Below are 13603 nucleotides of genomic sequence, written 5' to 3'. Positions count from 1 at the left end.
GGCTTTGTGCCAGGTGCACGGTTGACCCCAGGGGCTTGGATTCAGGACCTCCTGCTTGTGAGGCAGTGCTCAAAACCCCCTCTCGTACATTCCTCCCCTCCAAGCTGAAGGAACGGACTTGACCCACGTTCAGGCTCACACTTCTGCTTCCTGCCGAATCACTGCCGGCCGCTAGCAGGCCAGGACCCGTGTGCCACACCTGTGTGAAGCAGGGACGTTCCAGGGCGTGAGCCTGCTAGCGTCTTTGTCATGGACACACGTGGTCCCATCACAGGATTTAGGGTCAGGGTCCAAACACAGGAGCATGGGGGTGGGGGGGTGGGGGCTTGTTCAGGCCGGAGACTCTACTAGGCTCACACACAGCATTGAGTGCTCAAGTCTCAGGGAGACAGTGAGGCTCAAACACATTTTCTTTTGCGCTGTTTTTTTCTCTTTTTTTTTTTTTTGGCTTTTTGGGTCACACTCAGTGATGCTCAGTGTTGCCTACTGACCAAGTAAAAGAATGCTTGATTTTTCATTCCCCCTTTGTCCTGCTCAAAGCTGGGCAACTTCCCAGTACAGGAGGTTTCAGTTTGGGGAAAATGCACCCTCGTAAATGATTTGTAAATGGTGTATGAGGAACAGCACAATCTTTGCAGTTATGTCAAAGCTATTTCAAAGCAGGTCGTTCTGACCAATAGCATTATGCCGAAAGGGTCAACAGGTGGCTGACCAACAGTGCATGGCTCTGCTCATTGTCCCATCCACTTTCCCACGTCCCATCCCCTTTCCTTCTTTTGGGTGGGCTGTGGAAACATACTTAAGTCTGTACTTATGCTCTGAATAAACGCACGCATTCATGCCATCTCCTGAATGACGAACCCTGTGTGACTCGAGTGCTGATTTCACCCTGACGGCCCTCCCCTGGCTCTGCCCCGCAGCGCTGGACGTGGCACTCAGGAATTACTCCTGGCAGTGCTCAGGACTGGTGATCGAATCTTGGTCAGCCGTGAGCAAGGCAAACCCCTCCCCACTGTGCTCTCACTCCAGCCCCTCCTTTTGCATCTTTTTGTGTTTTTTCAGAATTGATTGATTTCCAAGTAGCGTTTGCTGGCCCTGGCGTTCTCTGCAGAGTCCCTTGTTGCACACTGTGTTTCGTGGGCACCTTGACATGAAGACTTGGCGCTTGCCTGCTGCATGGCTGACCCCATAGTTCCCCTGAGCACCGCCAGGAGTGATTCCCGAGTGCAGACCCAGGAGTAACCCTGAGCACTGCTGAGTGTCCCAAAAAACAAAAGGAAAGAAAGAAAATAGGTATCCTTGCCTGGAAGGGTAGCCCAGGGCCAAGGAGCCTGCCTTGCCTGTGGCTGACCCCACCCCACCCTGTATGTCCCTTCCCACCCAGGTCCTGCCAGGATGAGCTCCCATGACTGGATCAGAGTCAGCCCTGAGCACCGTCAGATGTCCCGTCCTAAGCCCCCAGGTTAGGTCACTCCGCCATCCCCACCTCCCCCCCACTCCCCGGTTCCCGCTCACTCATCCTCGAGGGGACTCGCACTCATTCAGCTTGTGCTCCCATCCGGAGCAGGCCAGGCCATACTCCTCTGTACAGCTCTCAGGCCTTAGTGGGCTGGGCCACTCCCTGGCCACGGTGCGGCCGGTGTTGCTCACAGCACTGGGGTCACAGAGAGCAGGGCTGTCAGGGTAGAACTCAGGGCCTCTGCCCTGTCGCTCTGCCCCCCCCACTCGCCCCCCCACCCCGGCTCACAGATTTCCTGGCCCGGCTCCTGAGGAGGGCCCTGGGCAGGGTCACTGGGTCCAGGTCCCACTCGGGGGATGCTGAATGACCTCAGTTGGAGATCTGTAACTGACAAACATTTGTCAAAAGTTTTCTGAAACCACTTTCACAGGGCCCGGGGATCCAGAACTGGGCCTCGCAGGGACCAGAGGCTCGTTGGCCATGTAGTGCTGACGTCTGCCGGGCAGCCCTCCGGAGCCTCAGCCAGACACTGACATCACGAAGGGTGGCGCCTGCCCCTTTAAGAATGGCCCATGATGCCCTCCTCCTTGCTGAATTCTAGTTCTACCTCAGAAAATTCTAGACTCCAACTGCCATTTTCAGTCTCTCCACGAGACTGGCACGAGCCTGTTTGGCAGAGCTCAGTACTGCAGCTGCGAGTGCAGTGTTGCACAGGTGAATCTGAGTTTCTGGGCTTTCTGCCCGCGTGCGGGCAGCTTTTTTCTCTAACAGTTCTGTAGTGTATGATAGTTTTTAATCTTTAGTTAGTTTAAGTTTTTTTACTAGTTATATATATATTTTTGGGTGGGGTGGGGGCAGGGTGGGGTGGGGTGGCCATATCTGGCTGTGCCCAGGGGTGACCTGGCCGGCTAACGTCCCTGTGCTGACGGAGATTGAGCCCAGGACAACTGGATATAAGGCAAGTGCCCTCCCCACTGTCCTGCCTCTCTGCCCCTTGCGGACTTCTCTATTGAAATATGGAATGACTGTGAAGTCAGTGGGCCCTCATGGGGGGCTGATGAGAAGCAGAGGAGAAGATATCACTCCCCCGGGACTGGCTGGAGCGCTGGCACTGCTGAGTGCAATGAGCCCCGGCAGCCCCACGACGCCCACTAGGCCTTCCCGGGGTCTTGGGCCGGAGTGAGGGGTTGCCCTTTTCAGGGAAAGGGAGTCGATCCTCGACCTCCACAGGCCCCCGGGCCTTTGTCCTCCTCGCAGAAAATCATTTCAGGAGATGAGCATGAAGCAGAAACATTTTATTTGGAGGCCTTTAGGAAGGGGAAGGAGGGAGGGAGTAACACGCTCGAGAGAGAGTGCGGCTTCTCCAGAGGTGCAGAAAGCCACTGAACATGTTATGTTGCTAGGTTGCATTCGGTCTGAAAGTCCACACCTCTGGAGGGGAGAAGCCTGTGACATGATGGACCTCATAGGCAAGAGCAGTACCTGGGCTCGGGCACACATGAGCGCCCTCCCTTAGTTCAAGGTGGCTAATCTAGGGATTTCCCCAGGCTGCCCCTGGTGGGAGTTTCTAGCTACCTAGAGTCCGTTGCTAGGGTGGTTGCCAAGGGGGTAGAGTTGAGTGGTCCATGGTCCTCTTAGAAATTCCTTTCCTGCCCTTTGTTCCTATTCCCTCGGGGGGTCCAGCCTGCTCTGGGCCTCATAATGTGGGTTAATTTTGACAAGACCTTGGGTCCCGTGCACTCAGGTAGTCTTTTGGTGGCCATGAAGCTTTTGTTGACTTTCTCGGAGTTCCATCGCCATGGGGACGCTTCCCCCATCTACCTGTCTGCCTCAGTTCTGTGGGTTAAGAAATGGAGTTAATACTGGCTTGTGGTTATCCAACCTGGGCAGCGTCACAAGGAATGAAGGAAATGCCGAAAACTCCTTCGCTCCCCTTTGGCACAATTTTTTTTTTCTTTTTGGGTCACACCTGGTGATGCACAGTGTTTACTCCTGGGTCTGCACTCGGGAATCACTCCTGGCAGTGCTTAGAGGACCATATGGGATGCTGGGAATCGAACCTGGGTCGGCCTCGTGCACGGCAAATGCCCTTCCCACTGTGCTATCGCTCTCCAGCCCCCCTTTGGCGCAGTATTGCTGGGCCCTTTTCCCTTGCAGTTCTCAGCCCATAGAAAAAAGTGTGCCTGTTGCTTGCCTTAGCTTCTACGTGTAACCGCGGGCCTCTCACACATGTACATACGCACACACGCACACACAAGACCAGCCATCACTGCTGAGTCGCCTGCCGGCTCGTCAGTGTCTGGATGGGGAGGTGGTCAGTGACACTCGCGGTGCTCAGGGATGATTTCTGGCTCCTGAATGTGTTTGGTGGTGGGAGTGATGGCAGGGAGGGCGTGAGGGTCAGCTGCCCGCAGGGCTAGTACCTGTCCCCTCTGCTCTCTTGCCCCGAATCGGCAGTTGTTTGTTTGTCTGTTTGGGATTGAGTTTTTGCGCAGGAATGACACTTGGTGGGCTCAGGGGGCTGTGCGGGAGACTGGGGGTCGCACTCGGGGTGGCGAGTGCCAGACTGGCAGCTCTCTGGGCTCCGGAAGCTGCTGTGGTCGCTCCCCTGAGACAGACTCTCTCCTCTGCTCTTCAGAGATTTAGTCCTGAGAACGAGTGTGCCTCAGAAGGCCCCACAGTGGGCTCGATGGTCGGGGCCTGGTAGTGGCCGCGGCAGCGTCTGACCGCCTGACCATGAGTCTGCTGAGGCCCAGCGGGCTGAAGGCCCCCACCAAGATCCTCAAGCATGGGAGCTGGGCCCTGAAGGCACCCTCGGCCGGTAAGTGCGCTCAGCCCAGGCCAACGGAGACTCATTCCCACCCGGGAACCCCATCCCGAGTCCTCGCCCGGGAAGGGCTCCCTGAGCTGTAGACACGTCCGTGGCTCTGGGGACAGCTCTCACACACGAGTGTCACGTTCTGTGAGTTTAGTGTCACGGCAACCAATGACAGCTGAGGCGACCAACACGCTCCCTTCTAACTGCTAGCTCCCTTGCCCAGACTTGGGGACAGGCTTAGGGAGGTGGACTCACCTGGACTAGAGGGCCTGATTGCCGGCCAAAGCCACAGTACAGTGGGGAGGGCAACTGGCACCCCATGTGACTCTCCACCCTCAACCTCACCATGAGTAACCCTGAACGGAGAACCAGAAATAGGCCCTGAGCATTGGCTGGGTTGCTCCCCGCCCAAAAGAAAAAGAAGATGGGCCAGTGGACACAGCAGAAATAAGACACTGGGTTCGAGCTTTCACCTGGCTTGGTCCGTAGTATCACGGGGTGTACCCAAAGATTTCCCCTGAGCTGCCCAAAGTATGACTGCGGCCTGGGATGCAGCGGTAGGTGAGCACGTCCGCTTCACGGCTTCGCCACAAGCAGCCCCCGTCATTGGCTGGGAGTAGCCACGAGCACTGCTGGGTGTCCCTCTCCCCCAACCACACTTTAACTGGACCTGCACAGGCCCTTCCTGTCCCTTCTGACCCTTTTGACCCTTTCTGCTCTTCCAGCGGCTGCTCCCGTTGAGAAGACCGTGCCTGGGGAGAAAACCCCCAGCGCCCCCTCCTCGGAGATGCAGGAGGAGTTTGTGGGCGACTTCCAGGTCGGGGAACGAGTCTGGGTGAACGGGAACAAGCCTGGATTCATCCAGTTCCTCGGGGAGACCCAGTTTGCCCCTGGTCAGTGGGCCGGGATCGTCTTGGACGAGCCCATCGGCAAGAACGACGGCTCGGTGGCGGGTGTGCGCTACTTCCAGTGCGAGCCGCTGAAGGGCATCTTCACCCGGCCGTCCAAGCTGAGTAGGAGCTTGCAGGCCGACGATGAGACCAACTGCCGGCAGCCAGCGCCTGCCGCCTGGGCCACACCACCCCTGTCGGCCTCCCCGGCCCTTGCCGGCACCGCGAAGGTGCCCCAGTCCCCCGCGAAGGAGTCACCGGCCACCCCTCACATCAGCAGCCTGACCAGGACGGCCAGCGAGTCCATCTCCAACATCTCTGAGGCCAGCTCCCTCAAGAAAGGGGAGCGGGAGCTGAAGCTCGGGGACCAGGTGCTGGTGAGTGCCAAGGGCAGCAGTCGCGGGTGGCTGTCCATTCGCCTGTCTGGTTCATCAGCTCCTCCAGACTCGCGGTTTGGGTGGAAGCACGAGCAGCCGGGACGCCTGGTCCTGCAGTTTCCAGCGTTATGGATGCGTGCGGGGATGCTGCCAGTTTTACCAGTTTAGCCAAAACAGGGTGGAGGGGTCATGCCGTGGGGAGGGGTCATGCTTTGCACGCCTCTGACCCGGGGTTTAAGTCTTGGTCCCATGTACAGTCCCCCAAGCACATCCCGGAGTGATCCGTGAGCACCAAGCCAAGAGTAAGCCCTGAGCACTCTGAATGTGACTCAAAAACAAAACCAATGAACAAAGTTGGAAATCGGTTCTATTTCTCTGGTTTTCGATGTTTTTGCTTGGGGCGTCACAGGGTGGTCGCACACAAAGCCAGTGCCCTTCCCCCGGTGCTCCAGCCCTGTTTGTCAGCATTCCTGTCAGTGTCCAGCGCTGTGATTCTGTTTTGCTCTGTGTCCCGGGAGCCAAGCGTCAAGCCAAGGCATAGTGAAGGAGAACTGGAAGATCGAACTCTGCTAAGATACGAGAACAGTCATTTTCCTTTAGCTGGTTTCTGGCTTAATTGTTCTCCAGCGGTGGGGTTGCCAGTGCTCCGCTCCCACACCCAAGGGGCAGCGACCCCCTCGCCACACCAGGTGGCTGGCCTGGGTCAGAGATTCCCGGGGGTGTGGTCAGCCAGGCCACCTGTGACAGCGAGTGGGTGTGAATGCCGCTGCCTTGCATGGACACTGAGCAGCAGCGTCTGCTCACCCTGTAGGGGTTGCGGGGGGAAATGGCACTTTGACCTTTGGGGTTTCTTCAGGAAATCCCGACTCTGAAGCCAGAATGTTCGTTTGCGGGGGTGGGGGCACTGTGCGCAGTTCAGGGTGCCTGACCCACGTCCCTCCATCCCTCTGGCAGGTGGGAGACATGGAGGCCGGTGTGGTGCACTTCCTCGGGGAGACGGACTTCGCCAAGGGGGATTGGTGCGGCGTAGAGATGGACAAGCCACTGGGCAAGAACGATGGTGCCGTGGCCGGAACGAGGTGGGTCCCCCTGCCCCCCCAGACAGCCTGGGGCCATGCACGGTGCCCGGGAGGCGCTGAGGGGACTGCAGGCCACTTCACTTGGTTCTTAGGCGGGGCCACTTCCAGTGGCACTCGGGGACCCTGCAGGGATGTGGGTACAGCCTGGGGCCCCCATATGCAGCTGTGCTCGGGCCGCAGGAACCCCCCGGGCCTGCTGTCACCCTTCAGATGCCGGGGAGGCTGCTTGGAATCGCCCTTGGTTTGCGCGGTTGGGGTTGGCGGCATGCGAGCGAGTGTGGGTGTGAATGTATGAGGGAGTGTGTATGTGAGCGTGTGAGTGTGGGGCTGTGAGAGTGTTGGTGGGGGCATGGGCATGAGAGTGTTGGTGGGGGTGTGAGCGTGTTTGTGGGGGAATGAGAGCGTGTCAGTGTTGGTTTGAGAGCATGCAAGTGTTGGTTGGGGTGTGCGTGTGTGTTACTGTGGGGCTGTGGGTGTGTGGAAGTGTTGGTTGGGGTGTGAGTGTGTGTGGGTGTGGGAGTGTCGGTGGGGTGTGAGTGTGAGTGTGTGTTGGTTTGGGTGTGAGTATGTGTGTTTCTGGGGAGTGAGTGTGTGTGAGTGTGGGGCTGTGGACATGTGGGAGTGTCTGTTGGGGTGTGAGTGTGTGTGTTTGATGGGGTGGGAGTGTGAGAGTATGGGAGTGTTGGTTGGGGTGTGAGTGTGTTTGTTGGGCTGTGAGAGTGTGGAAGTGTGGGAGTGTTGGTTGGGGTGTGAGTATAAGTGTGTGTTGGTTGTGGTGTTTATGTGTGGGAGTGTTGGTTGGGGTGTGTGTGTGTTTGTTAGGTTGTGAGTGTGTGTGAGTGTGGGCTGGTGGAGGGTATGATGTTTGTTGGGGAGTGAGTGTGAGTGTGGCGCTGTGGAAATGTGGGAGTGTTGGTTGGGGTGTGAGTGTGAGTGTGTTTGTTGGGGTGGGAGTGTGAGAGTGTGGGTGTGTTGTTTGGGGTGCGTGTGTGAGTTTGTTTGTTGGGGTGTGAGTGTGTGGGCATGTGGGGCTGTGGGAGCGTGTTCGTTTGTGGGGGTGTGAGACTGTGGGACTCAGTGGACTTCTGGGTCGGCGCTTGTGTCTCTTGCCGAAGGTGTTTTTGTCCCCCCCTCCTCGTTGTCCACAGGTACTTCCAGTGTCAGCCCAAGTATGGCTTGTTTGCTCCCATTCACAAAGTCACCAAGATCGGCTTCCCTTCCACAACGCCGGCCAAGGGCAAGGTGGCCGCCGTGAGGCGTGTGATGGCCACCACCCCCGCCAGCCTGAAGCGCAGCCCTTCGGCCTCCTCGTTCAGCTCCGTCAGCTCCGGGGCCTCATTCGAGAGCAGCAGATCCGGCCGCACGGGACTAGTAAGCAGCCCCCTACCACTGCGGGGTGCTCGGGCCCCCACAGACTCCCACAGCCCCAGGGGCGAGAGGCGGAGCAGGAGCACGTGGGCTGAGCAGATCCGGGTGGCAGGCGAGTGGCTTCCCAGCCACCACCAGTGACAGGAGCAGGGATGGGCCTTTCCTGGGGTGCTCAGGGCTCCTCTCTGGCCTCAGGCCACCTTAGGGATGAAGTGGGGTAGCTGAAGGGGGCGCCTGAGGGTCAGAGCAGGGCCCAGAGACTCTGGGGAACGCTTGGCCCTTCATCTTGCTTCTTTGCTCTCTCCGTCTCTCCCTGCTCCCTCCTGTCCCTCTGCACCGCTGTCCACATGCAGAGTGGCCTCGACTTCTGTCCATTGTGGTGCCGCAATTCAAAGCTGGGGCCTCGTGGCTTCTCCCCTCACGTCTATCTGAGTCATAAACACTAAAGTGTGTCTGAATATGCAAGGGTGCCCTGAGATATTGTCCACAGGGAAACGGGCCCACGATGGAGAGGCTGTCCCGGGGGGCTGGCTTTGCTGGGGGTTGCGCTTCCTGCCGCCGCCTCTGCTCCGTGCATTGACCCTTGATGCGGAAGAGGAGGGAGTGAGTGTGTGTGCAACGGAAGATACAAAACAGATGACACGGGAACGGGAGCCAGGAGGCCACGTGCCGTGGGCACAGGCCTGGGGCCAGTCCTGTCTTGCTCGACCACCACCAGGTTTCCCTGCCCCACGTGCATCCTCACGTCCGACTCCTCCTTTCCTTCGCCTCACCATTTAGGAGGAGAGCAGACTCAGAAGCCCCTCTCCTTCCCTCGCGAGCCAGCACATTTGTGGAATTTGGTTTTGTTTTTCTGCTTGACTGTGGGCCATACCCTACAGTGCTTCAAGGGGCCGTTTGCAGTGCTGGGGTTTTGCCGGTGCCTCCCACCTCCAAGCAAGAGCCCTACGCCTGAGCCGTATCTCCAGCCTCCCCCCGCTATCTTGTTTTGTTCTGTTTTGGGGTGACACTTGGCAGAGCTCAGGGCTTTCTCCCACCTCTGTGCTCGGGATTATTCCTGGCGGGCCTCCGGGATTGAGCCTGGGCAGCGCTGGGGCTTCGCTCTCTAGCTCTTTGGCCCCTGCCTTGCATATCTTTATGCAGGGTGGAGCTCACTCCTAAACTGAACATCACCGTTAGCGTCTATGACAGGAATATAGAAAGATTCTGTGTGACTTCACGGAAGTATACCTCGACAACATAATTCCATAAGTGCACACACAAGCGTTCATACACACAGTCACTCATACATGTACACGTAGTGCATACCGTATATACACAGGCTTATGGGTATACACACACAGGCACATACATGCATAAACGCAACGCGCGCATGCACACAGGTGCGTGTAGATATGCCCACCGGAACATACATGCACGCATACATACATGCACACGGGTCCGTGCGTGCCCTGTGGAGGCCTCCCTGTTCGTCTGTTGGCTGAGTTGCTCTTCTGAGGTACCAGGCTCCCACAGAAGGCCTGGCCTTGCTGGGATGGAGCCTGGGGCCTCACAAACCACGCGCAGGGCAGAGGCTTTGGCATCAGCATCCTGAGTTCAGCTCGTGGCCCCGACCTTGCCCAGCCCCTCAGCACGCGCCTCCCCCCATGCTAGGGGTGCTGCTTTCTCCCTGCTCCGGCGCCTGAACCTCACAGTCTCGTCTCCATAGTTGGCTGAAAGAAGCCCATCGCTCCTGTGCTGGTTTCCTCAGGGAGCTGTCTCGGGCCCAGGAAGCGCGTGCGTCTGGCCTGCCCCACCCGCTCAGGCCAGGAGGCTCAGGGAACACCGCCGCCCGCCTTTCTTAGTTTTTATTTTTGCTCTTTGGGGTTCACCTGGCAGTGCTCAGGGACTCCAGGCGTGGTGCTTGGGGGCTGCTCCCGGTGGAGGGGGGTTGAGCCCGGGTCTTGGTGTTAGACCCCCAAGGCTGGCAAGCTCTTCCCAGCCACCCCTTGAAATCCGAGTTGACTGCAGTTCCCGGGAGCACTGCACATGGCTGGCCCGAGAGCTCGTGTGCTCCTAGAAATTTTAGTTATTATTTGGTTTTGGGGCCACACCCAGGGGTGCTCAGGGCTTATTCCTGGCTCTCTGCTTGGGGGGTAGAGTCACTCCTGATGGTGCTGGATCTTGAACCTCTGCAAGCACCTTCCCCCACCCCCCCCAACAGACCCTTTGGCCCTGGGGAGGGCATTTAATCGGACCAGATATACTTGAAGTGTATCGGGAAATCACGGCCAGGTCCTTACGCACAGGCAAGGATGATCCCGCTCTCCGGACAGAACCAGGTGGCTCGAGAGCTCCCAGCAGGCAAAGCAGCAGTGGACAGCCTGGGCCCTACTGGGCCCGTCGGTCAGGAGGCGTTTGGCAGCAGCTCAGATGATGCGGGGAAGCGGCAAGAGAACCTGCGACTGGACCGCAGCAGGGCGATGGAACAGGGATGGCCGGGCAGAAGGAGCGGAAGTCCTGGCCATCGCCGCTGCAGCCCCCGCCACCATGTGCCCGAAGAATGAAGATCAGGTCCCGCCTTGTCCCCTCCTGCAGGGGCCGTTGTGCAGAGAGGGATCTGGGTCTGCAGAGCGACCATGAGCAACCACGAGCCCAGGATAGAACGGACAGGACCCCCGGTCCCCGCAGCCCTTCAGCCCACTCCCCTCCCCTCCTCACTGTCTTTGCCTCTTCTCTCCTTCCCTTTGTGCTTGGTCTTTCCCTGAGCTGCCCTTGCTGTCCTGCTCGCTGGGCGTGAGCCCTCACACATTCTCACCCACCACTTTTTCCTTTTTTTTCCCCTGGACTTTGGCCATGCCCCAGCAATACTCAGGACTTACTCTGGACTCTGCACTCAGGAGTCACTCCTGGTGGGCTCAGGACCCTATGGGGTGGGTACCTGTTATCCAGCTCGGTTCAGCGGCGTGCAAGGCCAGCGCCTTTCCCGCAACTTTATCATTCTAGCCTCTCATCTTCCATTTTCGAAGGCAGATGGCACAGGGGTCTTTTATAGGGTCACACCCAGTGACCCCCAGGGGCACGGGGCCATTCCCAGAGACAAGAGTCTCTGGTTACTGCTATTCAGGCATGGGGCGGGTGCCCGGGAGAGCGAGGTGAGCTGGAAGGAAGAGGAAGAGAGAAGGGACAGGCTGCCCAGGGAGACCCTGACGGACCTGCAAGGCTGAAGATGCTAGAGCTGGCCTCAAGATCAAGCCAAGGGCTCATCCTTAAGGAAGCTCAGGCCAGAGCGGGCTGTGGAGGGGGCTGCCTCCGGCTCTGCAGAAGAGTCTCTGGATTCCCACGAGGCCCGAGGTCAGTGGAGCCCAGGTCCCGTCCAAGGATCTTCGGGAAGGTTTCATGACGTTTCTGCTGAGAGTCGCTGGCCCATATGCAAGAATGCAGCACTGCTCCATGTGCTTTGCCGAGGATCACCGCGAGCATGCCCGTGTCGGCCGGCCCCATCCCCTTCACGTCTCTTTTTCCTTTGCAGTTGCCGGAAAACCTCCTCCCGCTACGCCCACAAGATCTCTGGCACCACCGCCCTCCAGTAGGCGCTGAAGGAGAAGCAGCAGCACATTGAGAAGCTGCTGGCCGAGCAGGACCTAGAGCGGGCGGAGGTGGCCAAGGCCACGAGCCACATGGGGGAGATAGAGCAGGAGCTGGCCCTGGCCGGAACGGGCACGACCAGGTGACGTCTGTGCAGACGGCAGTGCCGGGGCCGAGAGACGCCTGCGGTAGAGGCTGGGTGCGAGCTTGGTGCAGGCGGTGGAGGCAGAGGCCGTGGGTCCCCGTCTGCCGTCGTTGCGGTGGCGTCCGGCGCGTGGTTTGATCGCATGCCCCTTCTGCTCGCCCTGTGGGGGTTTAGGGAGTGCCGAGTTGTCCGCGCCAGTGCTTTCGTGGTGTGGTTCCCCTCTGGCCTTCCAGAAATGCCGTAGCTTAGGTGGGAGATGCATTCAGCTTGCTGTGGTGACAGGTGGCGATGTCAGCCCACAGAGGGCTGTTGGGGGCGGGCGAGGCCACTCACGCGCCGTTGCCTCTACAGCACGTCCTGGAGCTGGAGGCCAAGAACGACGAGCTGCGGGCCATGCTGGAAGCGACCGACTGGGAGAAGGTGGAGCTGCTGAACCAGCTGGAGGAGGAGAAGAGGTGAGGCCGTGCCCGGAGCTGGGGGCTCCCTCGGCTGGGGCACTCCTGGCCTTCCAGGGCTGTGAGAACCAGAAACCAACGGGTGCCCAGTCCTGAGCGCGGCCTCAGCGGGAGGGCTGGGGGGGGAGCTCAGTGGAGCCAAGCCACCCCCGGCCCTCCCTGCTGTGTCCACCTGGCCTGGTATTCAGGAGGCCTGTGCTGGGTGGCAAGGAACTGTCCTAACCCAGTGGGGCCCTGTGGGAGTCCCTGTGGTTAAGTCCCAGGCGGGAGGAAACCCACAGTACTCATGGGGCACGACAGCAGACAGACAGGGCTCAGGCTAGGCTGCAGACAGACGGACGTGGTGCTCAGGCCGGGGTGCAGACAGACAGACATGGGGCTCAGGCCAGGCTGCAGACAGACGGACGCGGGGCTGAGGCCTGGCTGCAGACAGATGGACACGGGGTGCTGGCCGAGACAGCCTTTTCAGATGGGCTCCCGGCAGTGTGGTGCCCAGGGGCACTGCCAGTGCCTGGCTCAGCCCCTCAGCTCCACATGCTGACTGGACAGTCACTGGGAGCCCCTCCCCCCCGCCCCCCGCCCCCGAGTCGTTGGCTGCTTCTCCCCCAGGGGCTCAGTTGTTGTCCCAATGTGGAGACAGGCGCTGGCTGGGAGGGACTGGCAGGCGCTGCGGGTCAGTTTTTAACCACCTCTGTTAGCTGCGAGGCAGAAAGGGTTGATATGACACTGCACCTGGCGTTGGCTCGGCCTAGCTTCCTCCTGTAGCCTGCGGGTCCCACCCAGTGCTCGAAGGTGAGGGGACTCGCTGACTTTCTTTTTTTTCTTTTTGGGTCAACCCAGCGATGCTCAGGGGTTACTCCTGCCTGGGCACTCAGGAATTACTCCAGGCATTGCTCCGGGGTCCATAGTGGTATGCTGGGAATTGAACCCGTGTCGGCCACGTGCAAGACAAATGCCCTGCCTGCTTTACTCTTGCTCTGGCCCAATACGACTCTCTCAGCCCTCCTGTGTGTGGAGCCGGGGGCTGGGTCAGGCGCATCTAGAAGATGGTGGCCCTCATGGGGGGCAGCAGTGACGCCCCTCACAACGTCTCCCTCTCCCCCACAGGAAAGTGGAAGACCTCCAGTTCCGAGTCGAGGAGGAATCCATCACCAAAGGCGACCTGGAGGTAAAGCCCGGGCAGGTCCCGGAGGCTTGCAGGGTGCAGGCAAGGATGCGGGGCGGCCTGGCCGACCCCGCCGGGACCACTTCTGCTGGAGACTCCGAATCAGACAGGGATACCTGGGGTCATGCACCTGGCAGGGCCCGGCTGACACATCTCTGCTCCTTGGGGCTGGAGGCTGCTCTTGATGAGCGTTTTTCTCTCATTCTGACAGTCGGGTCTATGCCTTTGCCTCAGCTTTGATTTTCAGTCGAGCAGCACAAATCAAATCCATTAGAACCCC

At 59.2% G+C, this 13603-nt stretch overlaps 1 protein-coding gene across 1 annotated transcript in view; it reads left to right on the top strand.

Moving 5' to 3' along the window:
• Window positions 1–5061: 5061 nt before the first annotated feature.
• Window positions 5062–13603, top strand: part of LOC130038908 (CAP-Gly domain-containing linker protein 1-like) — a gene marked incomplete at its 5' end in the record, with an annotated part of 41389 nt that continues 32847 nt past the window's right edge. The window contains 6 exon segments of the mRNA XM_056130703.1: window positions 5062–5544; window positions 6499–6623; window positions 7772–8000; window positions 11510–11674; window positions 12103–12158; window positions 13266–13326. Coding sequence (XP_055986678.1) covers window positions 5062–5544; window positions 6499–6623; window positions 7772–8000; window positions 11510–11674; window positions 12103–12158; window positions 13266–13326 — 1119 coding nt within the window.

The sequence above is a fragment of the Sorex fumeus genome, unplaced genomic scaffold (assembly GCF_029834395.1).
Source record: "Sorex fumeus unplaced genomic scaffold, SorFum_2.1 ptg000081l, whole genome shotgun sequence".
NCBI lineage: Eukaryota > Metazoa > Chordata > Mammalia > Eulipotyphla > Soricidae > Sorex > Sorex fumeus.
This window is presented reverse-complemented; position numbering and strand designations above follow the sequence as displayed.